Source organism: Salminus brasiliensis, chromosome 1 (genome assembly GCF_030463535.1).
Source record: "Salminus brasiliensis chromosome 1, fSalBra1.hap2, whole genome shotgun sequence".
NCBI lineage: Eukaryota > Metazoa > Chordata > Actinopteri > Characiformes > Bryconidae > Salminus > Salminus brasiliensis.
In genome coordinates, this window is record NC_132878.1 from 98724266 (window position 1) to 98740806 (window position 16541).

At 45.9% G+C, this 16541-nt stretch overlaps 1 protein-coding gene across 2 annotated transcripts in view; it reads left to right on the top strand.

The window, feature by feature from the left end:
* Nucleotides 1–12829, top strand: part of wdtc1 (WD and tetratricopeptide repeats 1) — a 15312-nt gene extending 2483 nt beyond the window's left edge. Inside the window, exons 3-16 of one of the 2 annotated variants that reach the window (XM_072692594.1) lie at nt 396–479; nt 2356–2402; nt 3016–3127; nt 3700–3887; nt 4420–4602; nt 5328–5422; nt 6132–6247; nt 6724–6799; nt 7647–7737; nt 7902–8075; nt 8289–8524; nt 8723–8891; nt 9741–9933; nt 10354–12829. In XM_072692594.1, the coding sequence (XP_072548695.1) occupies nt 396–479; nt 2356–2402; nt 3016–3127; nt 3700–3887; nt 4420–4602; nt 5328–5422; nt 6132–6247; nt 6724–6799; nt 7647–7737; nt 7902–8075; nt 8289–8524; nt 8723–8891; nt 9741–9933; nt 10354–10551 (1962 nt within the window). In that variant the 3' untranslated portion in view covers nt 10552–12829. The remainder of the gene's footprint in view (nt 1–395; nt 480–2355; nt 2403–3015; nt 3128–3699; nt 3888–4419; nt 4603–5327; nt 5423–6131; nt 6248–6723; nt 6800–7646; nt 7738–7901; nt 8076–8288; nt 8525–8722; nt 8892–9740; nt 9934–10353) is intronic. The other variant, XM_072692595.1, reaches the window with a different exon arrangement.
* Nucleotides 12830–16541: the final 3712 nt, after the last annotated feature.

Sequence of the window (16541 nt, forward strand, 5' to 3'; positions counted from 1 at the left end):
TAACGCTGCAGAACCCATAGAGTCATATTAGAGTAAAATCCTGTAGTATTACTCCACCACCTCCGCCCACATGCTGCTCCACCTTCAGATCTCACACTGTCCAGAAATGCATGTGTGCAGTGTACTACTGCTTTAAAGAGTCTTAACTAATGATCAGAGGTTTGAACCCAAAAAAAACAGCTGTGATGAATTTCTACACTAAGCTCTTTACAGCAGCATCAGAAACGGAGCACAAACAAGGAATCAAAGATCAGACGCAGATCAGGCCTAAAATAGCCGATACCCAATCTATCAAAACGTCTGGATTGGCCCCAGTTGAAATCCACTGGATATAATCGGGACCTCCCTACTTCAAACTAACATGCTGCTGTGCTGTGTGTTGTGTTTCCCTGCAGGAGAACCGGGCCCTCGGCTTTCAGAGGCATTACCATGTGACCGATCCGTTTATAAAGCGCCTAGGCCTGGAGGCGGAGCTACAGGTGAGCATGGTTATATGCCAGAGCTTTCATGGCATGCGCCACTCCGTACTGTACACACCCATATTAGTATTTCTCTGTGACCGACATCAACAGGCTTCAGATCAGGGGTTAACTTTTATTACTTATTCAACTTGTAAAAATATGTTTACATAAATATGTTTGCTCTGTTAACATAAATTCTGTTAATTTGTCAGGTTAAGAAACGTATTACTTACTCCATCAATCAACAATCAAACTATTCAAGTGAATAAGGAAAAATATCATCAAACACAAGTTATGACATTAACTAACTCAAAACTTTGTCACAGTTGAAAGGTGCAGAATAACAGTACAACCAACAACTGTGAGCTGCTAAGAACATGTGTAACAGATTTTTACAAAAAACAATGGCTGCACACATCCTTACAGAGGGCATACATACCATTAAAGACAGACGGTTTGATTACAGTAAACATTTGTCTGCAAAAACACATAAACCTGTGTAAACACTAAATACACTGCTACTCATATAAAGTAGTATATGTAATAAACAGGGTTGTGTCAGTTCACTATATTGGTCAAGTTTTTGTTGAGAACACACCAAGTGGACCCCCTCTCCACCATCCTCATCCATTGATCATGTTCTGAAAATAACAAACACAAAACAAAATGCAAGTGCAATCATTAAATCGCACACAGTTTAACTATTCTCTTCTTGGTTGAAATACATGTTATCATATTTTAATTAGGTTTTTAAAAAATGCTTACCTATGTGTTGTCTGGCCAGATGTCTGACATCGTTTTCCTGTGGCCAGTGTGTCAATGTCTGGTTTCATGTCTTGTGCTGACGCAATCCGAAGAACAGCATGGAGGTTGTCATCAGTGATGTGTGATCTGTGCTTGTTTTTGTTGAGATTCATTATTGAAAACATCTGTTCGCACAGATAGGTGCTCCAAAACATAGACAAAACACGGGCAGCATGAAGCTGTGGCATCAAATCAGGGGGCAGAAGACTGGATTGCAGCATCCTGAAACTTTGCTCTCAGGCAGCGATCACTTTGAAGCTCGGTTAGCTCCATCTGAAGGTGTTGGGGTGCAGTGAAGACGTGGGTGGTGAAAGGATTGGCAAAGATGGCAAAGCCTGACTGCTGGGCTCTAAAGTCACAGAAGTGTCGATCAAACTCATTCATTAACCGGCTCAGTTTGGTAGCCAACTAAGCCAGGAAATGAGGCTGAGACGCTCTGACAAACAGGAAAGTGGGCAAGACTGTCCTGTTTCACCTGCCACATCCATAGATCTGGTTTACGCTGGAAAGCCCTGATCATGTCGGACATCTGTGTGATGACTTGTTTGCCTCCCTGAAGCTTCTGATTCAGTTGGGTTTCAGTTCTGATTCAGATTCATTGCAAAGTCACACAGCCAATTAGGATCTGACAGTTTGGACAGGGGTTTTCCTTTACCCTGCATGAAAAGAGCAATGTCTTCCCTAAGCTCAGAAATCGTTTGAGGACTTTGCTCCTACTCAGCCACCGCACCTCCGTATGGTACGGCACGTCTCCGTGCTCCAAGTCTATCTCCTGCAAGAACAGCTGGAACTGACGGTGAATGCACACTTTACAATTAGTGGCGGAATAAAGAATAATGAAGTCTAAAAGCGTGCATTGGCCGTAAACTCCATTTCCCACACTTCATGACGATTATGTTACCCGTGAAGCGACAACATTAAGCCACTAAATTGCAGTCAATCAGATCTTGCGGGCCACATCAAATGACACATGGGCTTTAGATCCTCTCATGAAGGAGGTGTCAGCTGTAGGATCACGCATGGCTTCCGGACCCTGGACCTGCTCTGGAGGATGTGCCTTAATTACTCATAAACGCTGCTCTCTTTTCAGGGCCACTCGGGATGTGTGAACTGTCTGGAATGGAACGAGAGAGGAGAGTAAGTAAAGGCTGAATGAGTGGGGCTAAAGTGTTGTAGGCTGAGTGGGCGGGGCTAAAGTGCTGTAGGCTGAATGGGCAGGGCTAAAGTGCTGTAGGCTGAATGGGGCTGAATGGGCAGGGCTAAACTGCTGTAGGCTCAATGGGTGGAGCTAAAGTGCTGTAGGCTGAGTGGGTGGGGCTAAACTGCTCTGGGCTGATTGGACAGGGCTGAACTGCTGTAGGCTGAATGGGTGGGGCTAAAGTGCTATAGGCTGAATGGGTGGGGCTAAAGTGCTATAGGCTGAATGGGTGGAGTTAAAGTGCTCTAGGCTGAATGGGTGGAGTTAAAGTGCTGTAGGCTGAGTGGGTGGGGCTAAACTGCTCTAGGCTGAATGGGTGGAGCTAAAGTGCTGTAGGCTGAGTGGGTGGGGCTAAACTGCTCTGGGCTGATTGGACAGGGCTGAACTGCTGTAGGCTGAATGGGTGGGGCTAAAGTGCTATAGGCTGAATGGGCGAGGCTGAACTGCTGTAGGTTCTCAGTGATGCTGCTGTTCTGCACTGATGCTGCTTTTCTGGAGTAATGGGTTTCTGAATGCACTGGTTTTGATCTCCCCGTCTTCTGTTTATTCCAGCCTGCTGGCCTCCGGCTCCGACGACCAGCATGCCATAGTGTGGGACCCCCTCAGACACAAGAAGCTCATTACTATGCACACGGGCCATGCCGCTAACATCTTCTCAGTGAAGGTATCGTTAAACCCACCACACAGATCCTGCACACGCTGCATTCACTGCATGGTGGACTTTGGTCTGTTATGGGATCTCTGTAGCAGCTCAAGCACCCAAACAAGCTCAGGGCAGTGGGTCAGGATCTGATAGTGAGGCAGGGTCCATTGATCTGTACCATGACCCAGATGAACCCGTCTGCCGGTTGGGTTATCAGAATCTCCTCTGAGCTCAGCTTACAGCAGTCTGGGTTAGTGTATAAACCATAAACTGTCATCATCTATTTCTACAACAGCCTCTCTTTATCCCTCACACCTACACACACTCTACACTGAGATATGCAAATGAGCTCTGTTCTGAATGGCTGTCCTGTATTGTGCCTCATTTAAAAGCAATCTGTAGCAATCTCCACCCAGACCTCTGTAGGCTAAATGGGTGGGGCTGGACTGCTGAATGCTGAAAGCACGGGGCTAGAGTGCTGTATGCTGAATGGTTGAGGTTAAACTGCTGTAGGCTTAATGGGCGGGGCTAAACTGCTGTTGGCTGAGTGGGCGTGGCTAAACTGCTCCTCTGTTGTTGTTGGTTTTTTGCAGTTCCTGCCACACTCTGGAGATCGGATATTGGTGACCGGAGCTGCAGATACCAAAGTGCATGTTCACGACCTGACAGCCAAGGAGACCATCCACATGTTCTCTGATCACACCAATCGCGTCAAACGCATCGCTACTGCCCCCATGTGGCCAAACACCTTCTGGAGTGCGGCAGAGGACGGGGTCATTAGGTAAGGTTGACAGGGACGCGCCAGCTGTATGATTCGCCCTTGAGCACTGCTGTGTGTGTGTGTGTGTGCAGGTAGTGCTCCCCTCAGGAGGCACACACTTGTACATGTGTGGGCAGTGACTGATTAGTGGTCAAGGCGAAGCTCTGCAGGTTTCCATTCTTCCGGCCCACAGAGGACACGAGTGAACACACTCCCTCTAAAGCACTGTTTATCTCCTTTCTGTTTTGGCTGATGAAGAGCAGAACTGCCTGCTGTGAATAACGGAGCGTTGAGAACATCGGCCATTTGTCCCTTAGTGTCTGAAACACACTAAGAGTCCCAGAGTGGTTTTGATGCTCTACAGTCCCCACGGTCCACTCGTGAGTTGTAGTGAACGCTGTAGGTCACTACACCAGCTGAATGTGGACCAGAGTGCACAAGGAGTCCCTTGTACCTACACAGCCAGTAGTAGCACACCATAGGACGAATGGGTGGGGCTGAAGTGCTGTAGGGTGGATGGTTGAGGAAGGGTCATTCTGTGCTTTTTCCGCAGGCAGTATGACCTAAGAGAGAGCAGCAAGCGCTCAGAGGTACTGATAGACTTAACGGAGTACTGCGGTCAGCTGGTGGAGGCCAAGTGTCTGGCCGTTAACCCGCGGGACAACAACTACCTGGCGGTGGGAGCTAATGGCCCATTCGTCCGGCTCTACGACATCCGGATGATCCACAACCACAGGTACCTCAGTCTTCTGCATTTTCAGAGTGGGGTCCGACTGTGGGAGGGTTATTAGTGCAGTAAAATGAATAAGATGCAGTAGTTCAGTACTCCGCTCTTCTGGAGATCTGAAAATACACATATCACATATCAGCTTCTCAAATCACACACCTAAACACCTGTCTGATACTGATAATACTAATATAGATCTTTTGACACTTCTGGATCGCTGGAGTATTCATCCTCCCTATCAAAGAATCAGTATTTTAGTTACCAGAAAATATTTAATAGTTATTTTATAGAATTGAATGTGCTTTTGTTTTAAAAGGTAACGGCCCATTCCTCTTGCACCACAGACATGTTATTGGTAGCTTGTTAAACCAGCAGCTTCAGTATCATGCTGATGCTCCACTGACTGGAACAGGGAGAAGGGCGTCTTCGTCATTCCCACTCCGGGCCGGAGCGCTGCTGCTGCTGCTACTGCACTATGGAGGTTTGGTGGTGGAGCTGCAGGAGGAGAACCTCTCTCCAGAACTGCTGTGTAACGCTGCAGAACCCATAGAGTCATATTAGAGTAAAATCCTGTAGTGTTACTCTACCACCTCAGTCCACATGCTGCTCCACCTTCAGATCTCACACTGTCCAGAAATGCATGTGTGCAGTGTGTCCTGTAGGAGTGGCACGAGTTCTGTTAGTAAATGAGTGTATCTGAACTGAATTGCATTATTCTGTGTCCTGTTCCTCAGGAAGTCAGTGGGTCAGAGCGTGTCCGCTGGAGTGCACACATTCTGCGATAAGCAGAAGCCCATCCCAGACGGAGCGGGCCAGTACTACGTGGCAGGTATGCGATGGATGGGACTGTGGTCTCATCTTACCTCAACACTATATCTTAGGCTGGTAAAGGTGGCAGGGTGGTTCTCGTGCACTTTACACTTTTCAGACGGAGTGTTCCAGAATTCTCTGCATAAATAACAGTTAAGATGTTGCAGAGTGGGAGTTTAGGGGGTTTGGTGGGTTTGGGGGGTTTGGTGTAAGACACTCGGTTCTAGATAAGCTCCCCCAGTCAGAGCTGGAGTTCTACAGTGGAGGTTCTAGATAAGCTCCCCCAGTCAGAGCTGTGGTTCTACAGTGGAGGTGAAGGGGAGCAGACGTCTGAAGCTCTAATAAAAGCTCCTCACAGAAAGTTCTTCACCTAATGGTGATGAAGACGCTGCCTGATGCCTGAGACACGGTTCTACCAGAGTTCTGAGAAGAGTTCGGCTCTAGAACCTGCTTTTAAAATCAGATCATTAAAACGGTGGAGGGATACATGCTGCAGGGTGTAGTGCAGCTACAGAAAGTAGTCCCTAAAGAAAACTGGATTAGTTGAGATTCTCCACTCTTTTACCATCATCATCATCATTCCATATAGAGCTGCACTGGTGGGTTTGGAGAGTTAATGGCTTTATCTGTGTCACATTATTTCTGAGCTCCTCACATGTAGAGATAGCCTTTAGTGTGCTGTGTTGCTTGCCCAGCCCAGTTAAAGTGTTACCCCTGGCTCTCTGCAGGTCACCTTCCTGTTAAGCTTCCAGACTATAATAACCGGTTGAGGGTTCTGGTGGCCACCTACGTCACCTTCAGTCCAGATGGGACGGAGCTGCTGGTGAACATGGGCGGAGAGCAGGTGAGTGCCACCAAAACAGCTCTGGACTCCACAAGACCTCTGAATGTGTCCTGCGGTCTCAGGCACCAAGACTAACGTTAGCAGAAGTTGTGAGGTGGGCGGGGCCTCCATGAGCATCAGTAAGCCTTTGGCGCCCGTTTCTCTAGCGCTGCATACTGGGAACCCCCCAACAAGACCTGCTTGCTGATGTTCTGGGCATGTTCTGACCCAGTCATTGTCTAGAACATCACAGTTTGGTTCTTGTCAAAGTGTCTCAGATTCTTACGCTTGTCCATTTTTCCTGCATCATCATCTTCAAGACCTGACCGTTCACTCACTGACTAATATGTAGATCCACCCCTCGACAGACAGGAGCCACTGGACCCAGATCCTCAGTGTTCTTCAGCTGCAGTGTGTCAGTGGTTTTAATGTTATGGCATGTTGTGAGTGTGTGTTGCTCTGTGCTGCTCTGTAACATTGCGCTCTCTGTTCTGCAGGTGTATCTGTTTGATTTGACGTTTAAACAGAGGCCGTACACTTTTCTGCTGCCCAAGAAGTGCCATTCCTCATCAGGTACGATCAGCAGTGCTGATCTACAGCGTGGTTAGAAAACCCATGCATCCTTTACTGTGTTTCTGCATTAATGTGACCTGAAATATGATCAGATCTTCATCTAGATTCCTAAAACTGCATAGAGAGCCATTTAAACAAGTGATGCATCACTTTACAACATTACAACAACTGTGGACAAAAGTATTGGGACACCTGCTCATTCACTGTCTCTTCAGAAATCAAGGGTGTTAAAATAGTGTATCCTGCTTTTGTTGGAGTAACTCTTCTTCTCTACTGTCCAGAGAAGAAGTCTTTCTACTAGATTCTGGAGGAGCATTGCTGTGAGAATTTGATTGCATTCAGCAACAAGAGCGTTAGTGAGGTCAGGATGTTGGGTGATGATCACCACCCCACCTCATCATCCCCAACTCCGCAACTCATTCCAAAAGTACTGGATGGAGCTCCACCACCGTTATTCCAGAGAACACAGTTCCTCCACTGCTCCACAGCTCCTCAATGCTGGGGGGCTTTATACCCCACACCTGTTTGAATTCTGTCCCATTCCTCCTTACAGACCTGCCTCAGCTCAGTGACGCTGGTGGGTTTCCATGCTTTAACTGCTCTTCTCAGGACTTCCACAGCATTTCTGTTGGGTTAAGGTGTGGACGTAGACTTGGCCATTCCATAATGTTGAATCTCTCCTGCTTTAGTTGTCCTGAAGATAATTTGCCTTAGATGAAGGTCTGATCACATTTCTGGTCTTATTTATGCAGAAATACACAAAGTGCCAGCGGTTCACAAACGTTCCAGTTGTTAGGGAGCACCTGGATGATTCATTTCCATTAACGCCTTTTCAATCCTTATACAGAGGTGCAGAATGGGAAGACCACCAACGGAGTGTCCAACGGAATCCATTTGCCCACCAGCCGACTCAAACTAGCCAATAGCAAAGCTTCCAGGTAGATGAAGGCAGAGTTGTGCTGTGATTGGTTAGATTTCCTGTATTAGAATAAATCAGATTTATTACCCACATACACTCTCTCTCTCACACTCACTCACTCACTCGCGCTATCTCTCTTGCCTGCTCTCTCTCTCTCTCTCTCTCTCTCTCTCTCTCTCTCAGTAGTTCCACTGAGCTGCCCCCTCACCTGGAGCGGATTAAGCAGCAGGCTAATGATGCCTTTGCACGGCAGCAGTGGACTCAGGCCATCCAGCTGTATAGCCTCGGCATCCACGCAGCTGAACACAACGCCATGCTGTACGGCAACCGCGCCGCCGCGTACATGAAACGCAAGTGGTGCGCAGATTAAATACTCACTGATAGCCCCGCCCTGTTTTCTCTAAAGCCACACCTACAAACAATACAGACCTTCATTCAGTCTTTACTCCAGAACCTCACCTACAAACTGAAGTACTTTTGCCAAAGCCTCACCCCAAACAAATGCAGCCCTGCTCTAGACCTGAACCCACGGATTAAGAGCCACTTTGCTTTATGGGTATGTTTCTGCAGGGACGGAGATCATTATGACGCTCTGAGGGACTGCCTGAAGGCTCTGTCTCTGAACCCCGGTCATCTGAAGGCTCATTTCAGGCTGGCCCGCTGCCTGTTTGAGCTGAAGTACGTGGCGGAGGCTCTGGAGTGTCTGGATGATTTTAAGGGTAAATTCCCTGAGCAGGCCCACAGCAGTGCCTGCAGCGCCCTGGACAAAGACATTAAAGCTGCCCTGTTCTCCAAAACTGACTCCGGTAAGAACCGCACTGTGCTTCACCGACGGGTGAAAATCCTGTGTGTTCAGTCAGGACCCAATGATATCTGATTTTAGTCTGTTTATAATTGACTGGTATTCAGTAAATAAACAGTAAATAAATAAAACTATCCTTTACATTTTCTATTCAGTGTATGTTTGGAATGCATTTTTAGAAGAGTTTTATTTTGTAATCCAGCGGAGGAGAAAAAAGGAAACAGCTCAATCCGCTTCCACAACTTCAGCCGGAAAGAGTCGATCCCAGAGGATGAGATCATTCTGCGGGAGCGAAGTTTTGACTATAAGCATCGCTACTGTGGCCACTGCAACACCACCACCGATATTAAAGAGGCAAACTTTTTTGGAAGGTCTGCACAAATACTTCTTCTACTTACTACATAATTAATCACAACTAATCTTTCAAGAAGAGCTTCTTTCCCAGTATTTCTGCACTTTAAAATGAACCGTTATTAATTGAAACACTTCACTTATGATCATCTACTGTACATATACCATTCCTCGACCCATCTATACCTGGACTCATAACCATACCCATCTATACCTGTACCTGTACTTATACCCATACCCATCTGTACCTGTACTTATACCCATACTTGTACCCATCTATACCTGTACTTATACCCATACCCATCCATAATTGTACCTGTACTTATACCCATCTATACCTAAATCTGTACCTGTACATATATCCATCTATACCTGTACCGTACCATCTATACCTATACCCATCTATACTATATATCTATACCCATAACTGTACCCATCTATACCTGTACCCATGTCCATCGATCACTATACCCATTTATACCTATATCTGTACCTGTTCATATATCCATCTATACCTGGACTCATACCCATCTATACCTATACCCATCTGTATTCATATCTATACCCATACATATACCCATCTATACCTATATCTATACTCATACAAATGCCCGTCTATACCTGTACCCATCTATACCTATATCTGTACCCATGCATGTACCGATCTATACCTGTACATGTAGCTGTACCCATACCTCTAACTGTATTCATACCCATCTATACCGCCGTGTCTCATAACGCTGACCAGTCAAATCATACACAGTACATTACACACCTTCCTCTGAGAAAATAACACACCTAGGGTTTTTGTTTTAAATTATGCCGTGTTTCACAGGTGTGTGTGTGTGTGTGTGCGTGCGTGCGTGCAGTAAAGGCCAGTACATCGTCAGCGGTTCAGATGACGGCTCTTTCTTTATCTGGGAGAAGGAAACGACGAACCTGGTGCGGATCCTACAGGGTGACGAGTCTATAGTGAACTGCCTGCAGCCGCACCCCAGCTACTGCTTCCTCGCCACCAGTGGCATCGACCCTGTAGTGCGGCTCTGGAACCCCAGACCAGAGGTTAGTCACACTGGACTGCCCCCCTGCACTGCCCTGGACACACACACACAGCCAACACTCAGCAGGTCCAAACAAGCTCCGGCCCACGATTTATTACATAAACGAGACCCTAACAGAAACATGCTGTATGTGTTTATTAGAAAAAGTATTATTTAACTCCTATGTGTGAAAAAGTCATTGCCCCCTTCCTTTCAGTAGCTGGTTACACCAATAGGGTCATGATGATGATCTGCTCCAGAGAGTCCTATTCTATTGGCAGTACTTCTTCTCTACAGGGACGAGACAAGCTTTGTGTGCATTTGCACATCTGTGTCATCAGGTTAATACCTGTCCAATGAGTATTTACTTTGTGTGTGTGTGTGTGTGTGTGTGTGTGTGTGTGTGTGTGTGTGTGTGTGTGTGTGTGTGTGTGTGTCGCAGACGGAAACCGATAATGGGCGTGTGGTGGAGGATATGGATGGAGCGGCGCAGGCCAACCAGCGGCGGATGAACGCGGACCCTCTGGAGGTGATGCTGCTGAACATGGGCTACCGCATCACCGGCCTGAGCAGCCGCGGACCAGAGGCCTCCGATGACGAGGACAGCGCTGAGGGGCAGGTGCAGTGCCGGCCCAGCTAGAACACACCACCCTCCAGTCCTGTGTGTGTGTGTGTGTGTGTGTGCGCGCTTGTGTGTGCTTGTGTGAGTGTGTATGTGTGTGTGTATGTCTGTGTATGTGTGTGAGTGTAAGAGGAGGGGAAATGCACCATAGATATTTTGTTTCTCCAGTAGCCTCCTCTGAGCAAGCACAGCGCCGAGTGAGTATTTTGTGGCTGCACTGCGCCCCCTGGGAGAGGGATGGAGAACTGCAGGCTGATGAGGAGGCCGAAGAGGAGCCTGAATCCCACCCCTACTGTTGTGGAGCTGGAGGACACCCATAGGCTCACTCTTATATTAAGAAACGTTCCCACTGCTCTGCAGATGATCCTACTGTAAGTGAAAGCATCTTAAACGAGCATTAAAACAGAACTCCGTTATTCTGTCCTGTCTTTCTGCAGGCACTTTACACTGTCCGGACATTTCAGGACAAATGGACCAATAGATATGGTCCAGAATGGCCCAGAGTTTATATAAGCATACATTACAATGAATTTAGTAATGTTTCCGACTCCTCTGTAAGGTTCCATTTCAGATAAAAGTTATAAGATATTATTCGATTGTAATAATTTTAATTATAATATTTAAATAATATGTAAATGATTGATTCTGATTGATATTTCTAGACGTATCTACTTCTTTATGGTTCTTCTAAAGTGGAACTCATGTGGTATCACTTATCAAGATCAAGTAGAAATGTCTAAAAGTAAAATATAATAATAATGTACTAATGATGTCATAATGGGAAATATTAGCTTTATTTACACACATTTAAGATGCTTTCACTCCACGGTAGCAGTTTTTGCAGTGTTCTCTCCCGATCCGGCCCGTTTGAGGCTTTATGGTGCAGAGCAGTGGTTCCTGGAGGTCTGATCTCAAAAACGCTGAGTGAAGGTAAAACACCTGAACCTTCACCTAGACTGAAAGGCTCCTAGCTCTGTTCCCAGTCCACCAGCTCCTCAGTGCCACCCACAGTTCATTATTTTTCCTGCAGGGTTTTCTGGTTGAGGGCTTGCTCATGAGCGCCCTCTGATGGCCCTCAGCTGCATCACACACTGAGACTCCACTTTATTTCTTCAGCTCCGAGGCCAAGTGGCATCGCTTTGCTTTATTGGGAGGGGGGAGGCGACTGCGGCTAAAGCGCCACGCCTGATTAATCTGACTCTTCTGCAGCACTTTCAGATCCATCCCAGAGACACTGAGCAGTGTTGATTTCTGAATGTTTCCGGACGGGAGGCTCTGCTGGGATTGAAGTTTGTTTTGGGATTCTGGTGATCAGTGTTTGATGTTCACCTGTCTGGGAGTTTTGTATGTTTCGTTTATTTTGGGAGAGGACCCGTTATCAGAGATATATATGCAGATTATTGTCCTTTCATTTTCGCACGTAGAGACATGATGAAATAGTTGCGTAACTAAACACGCGTCAGGACGCTGACTCCACACACCAGCTGCCACACAGCTCCCCGAACTCACGGAGGAATGGGCGGAGCTTTAACAGTGCGTAAGAATTAGGCCGTGCTGCTAATTCAACAAGTCAGGGAAGACTGTAGTTCGTAATGACCAATCAGTAGTGCAGCACCTTCATGTTTGTTTATCTTTTTTAATCCACCTCGGCAGGCTCCGCCCACTAATGTGTCCTACCGTAGTGACTGTTGTGCGGTCAGGCAAACTTTACAGAACTCTGGTAAAACACACTCTTAATAACACACTCTAAATGTAGGTATTGTGATATACACTGACGGGGCGGAGCTACAGTCTCTCATTAGGGCTGAATGGGAGTTTTACCAGAGTTCTGTAAAGCTTGTCTAACCTCACAACAGTCACTACGGTAGGACACATTAGTGGAGCCTGTGGAGGCTGGTTAACCAAGGCCAGAGAGGACATTTCTTGGTGGTGGTTGTGGTGTATTTCAGCACCAGTTGAAGCACTTTGAGGCCCCTCACAGATGAATAGGCTGCGTTCCAGCTGGTCTAGAGATATTTCAGCCCTGAGTCTGCAGCGGGACGTCTGAGAGAAGAGCAGCCCACACCTGTTGTTCTGACCCGCAGCTTATGAGCGCTTCGCTAAAGCTAGGCTAAAACCTGAGAGTCCGTTCTGAGGGACGCGCAGGACTGAAGGACTGTGACCTTTAACACTAGGCTGCCGTTCGTATTTATTTGGGTGAGGCTATTCTTGTTTATCATTGTTTATTTTTCTTCAGAGGATTCAGTAACTAAGTTTGCTTCATAAAGAAAAGAGAATAAATGAGGATTAAAACTGAGTGCCGTGTGTTTGAGTGCTTGCTAAATGTTATATGTACAAAAGTATGTGGACACCTACTCATGCAGCACTCCTTCTGAAATCAAGGGTCTTAATTATTTACTACAAAAACAGCCTCTACTCTTCTAGAGAGGCTTTAAACCAGATTTGGAACAGTGCTGGGAGGTGGATTTGATTGCATTCAGCCCCGCAAGAGTATGAGTGAGGTCAGGTTCTGATGTTGAATGATTTTTACTGGATAAGCTCTTTCGCTCCAGAGAGTCCCACAGCTCAGTACTCCTCCAGCTCAGGCTCGCCATTATTGACTGGCCTTAGGGTCATGTAATCATGGCTGTTCCAGAGCCTCCTGTTTTATTGGAGATGTATAACTGTGTATAAACACCTGTCAGACATAGAAAAACACAGCGCCAAAAAGAACCAAAGCCCCGCCCACCTTCAGTACAGCAGTAGAAACATGGAGGCTCACAGGAAGCTCTGCTGATGGATTCTACACCCTGATCTACTTTACTGTAGTGTGAACACACACCACCCATACTAACACACACACACACACACACGTACACACACACACTCAGCCAGTGCAGTCCCACCAGTACACACACACTCAGCCAGACTAAAGCATACCCTGTACTGGTACTGGTGATCCAGCTGGCTGACTGGCTCAGCTCCTGACTGTTTTCCTTAGAGGTTGATTGATTTGCTGGTGGACCAGTTTGGTCATGGTGCTTGACAAATTCATGGTCAGTCAATAAGGCCAGAAGACCATCCAACCTGACCAAAACCATTCCCTAAAGTTTAACCAGTTTAACCGATTTAACCGGGCAGGTTCCTCAGCAGGGACATTATCAGACTGAACACCAGCCTGGTTCTTCTCTCTTCCCGGTCAGGCTGTAATGTTTCCTACAGGCTCCACATGTGGTCAGAAGAGTAACGGTGCGTCCAGCTCGTCCCTCACTGTCACTGTTGTGCTGAATAGTGCTTTTAGAGCTGCTGGTGATTTATGAGGCCCGCTGCTGAGCCAGACAGGAGGTGCCACCTGGCCCACATTCACTAATGAGCCGCCCCTGGCTTATCTGGGCTACAGGAGAGGGTGACCCACATGACTGTCCGCCCGGGGACTGTGAATGTCACCTTTTTTAATGGACTATCCTCGTCGTGCTCCACCGCCGGGCCGCTGTCCTGCTGTGCACACCTGCGTCCTGCTGCGGCGGAGTGGCTGAGGAAGGAGCTCCCGCAGGAAAAAAGCCTGGGACCAAGTGCAGAATGCAACAGAGGAAACATCACAGGAAGACGTTCACCAATAAACCCAACCATTAAAGCTTTGATCTGGAACTGATTTAAGGAACCCAAATAAGACACAGTCGCTTCCTCTCCCAGTGACCAGTGAAAAGCCCCAAACAATACGCTCAGAAATATGAGCATTAAAAAGAGAGGTAATAAAGCTCATATATATCAGAGATCATAATGTGCCAGTTATTAGAACATGACAGATCAGATGTTTCATTCTGACACATTTTTACAGTCTTTTCATATCAAAGTACCTTTTTTCCAGTGTGTGTTCTGTGTTTCCATATAGGGGGTCATCAGAAGACACTCGGACACTTTATGATGCCACTGCTGTTATGTCACTCATACGCTTTCATATTGTGATCATATTGCTGCTACTTTTTACATTTCTCTACTTTTCTGTTTATGTCTACCCCTTCTTTATTATTATTATTATGTATTTATTTATTTAATAATTGTTGCTCTTTGGGTGTATCTGAGACCTTGAGATCACAGTCTCCTGTATATTCTGAATGCTGATTGGGCCGTTTCAGTTAGGGTGTTGTAAATACCGGGTTTGGACGTTTCGGCTAGCTCGGGCTGGAGGAGGGTCTGGATGTGCCGACTCAGACTGAGAGAGAAGCTCATTTTGATAGTAGGGGAAGTCGGGAGTAAGAGCGAAGCTGGGAAGACACCAAAGCTGTCTATAGTCTTGACCTTCATTCCTCAGGTAGAAGTGAGTGGAGATACGAGGTTTTAAAAGACTTCTATAGAAGCTGAAGTATCAACTTAAGCTTTTTACTCCAGTAAAAGTGTAAAAGTACTGGTTTCAGAACCACTTCAAGTAGAAAAGTAAAAGTAACGGAAAGACCGAAAGCTTAGGCCTCGCCACAGGGGTCCATAGTGCCCTATATTACTGGTGTCACTGATATTACTGGTATTACTGATATTACTGGTGTCACTGATATTACTGGTGTCACTGGTATTACTGATATTACTGGTGTCACTGATATTACTGGTGTCACTGGTATTACTGATATTACTGGTGTCACTGATATTACTGGTGTCACTGGTATTACTGATATTACTGGTGTCACTGGTATTACTGATATTACTGGTGTCACTGGTATTACTGATATTACTGGTGTCACTGATATTACTGGTGTCACTGATATTACTGATATTACTGGTCACACTGGTATTACTGGTGTCACTGATATTACTGGTGTCACTGGTATTACTGGTATTACTGATATTACTGGTCACACTGGTATTACTGGTGTCACTGATATTACTGGTGTCACTGATATTACTGATATTACTGATATTACTGGTGTCACTGGTATTACTGATATTACTGGTGTCACTGATATTACTGGTGTCACTGATATTACTGATATTACTGGTGTCACTGATATTACTGGTGTCACTGGTGTCACTGGTATTACTGATATTACTGGTGTCACTGATATTACTGATATTACTGATATTACTGGTGTCACTGGTATTACTGGTATTACTGATATTACTGGTATTACTGATATTACTGGTGTCACTGGTATTACTGATATTACTGGTATTACTGATATTACTGGTGTCACTGGTATTACTGATATTACTGATATTACTGGTGTCACTGGTATTACTGATATTACTGGTGTCACTGGTATTACTGATATTACTGATATTACTGGTGTCACTGGTATTACTGGTGTCACTGGTATTACTGATATTACTGATATTACTGGTGTCACTGGTATTACTGATATTACTGATATTAATGGTGTCACTGGTATTACTGATATTACTGATGTTAATGGTGTCACTGGTATTACTGATATTACTGGTATCACTGGTATTACTGGTGTCACTGGTATCACTGGTATTACTGGTGTCACTGGTGTCACTGGTATTACTGGTGTCACTGGTATCACTGGTATTACTGGTATTACTGGTATCACTGGTGTGACTGATATCACTGGTGTCACTGGTATCACTGGTATTACTGATATTACTGGTGTCACTGGTATCACTGGTATTACTGATATTACTGGTGTGACTGATATTACTGATGTTACTGGTGTCACTGATATTACTGGTATCACTGGTGTCACTGGTATTGCTGATATCACTGGTGTGACTGATATCACTGGTGTTACTGGTGTGACTGATATCACTGGTATTACTGGTGTCACTGGTATTACTGGTGTCACTGGTATCACTGGTATTACTGGTATCACTGGTATTACTGGTATTACTGGTGTCACTGGTATTACTGGTGTCACTGGTATCACTGGTATTACTGGTATCACTGGTATTACTGGTGTCACTGATATTACTGGTATCACTGGTATTACTGGTGTCACTGGTATTACTGGTGTTACTGGTATTACTGGTATCACTGGTATTACTGATATTACTGGTGTGACTGATATCACTGGTGTTAC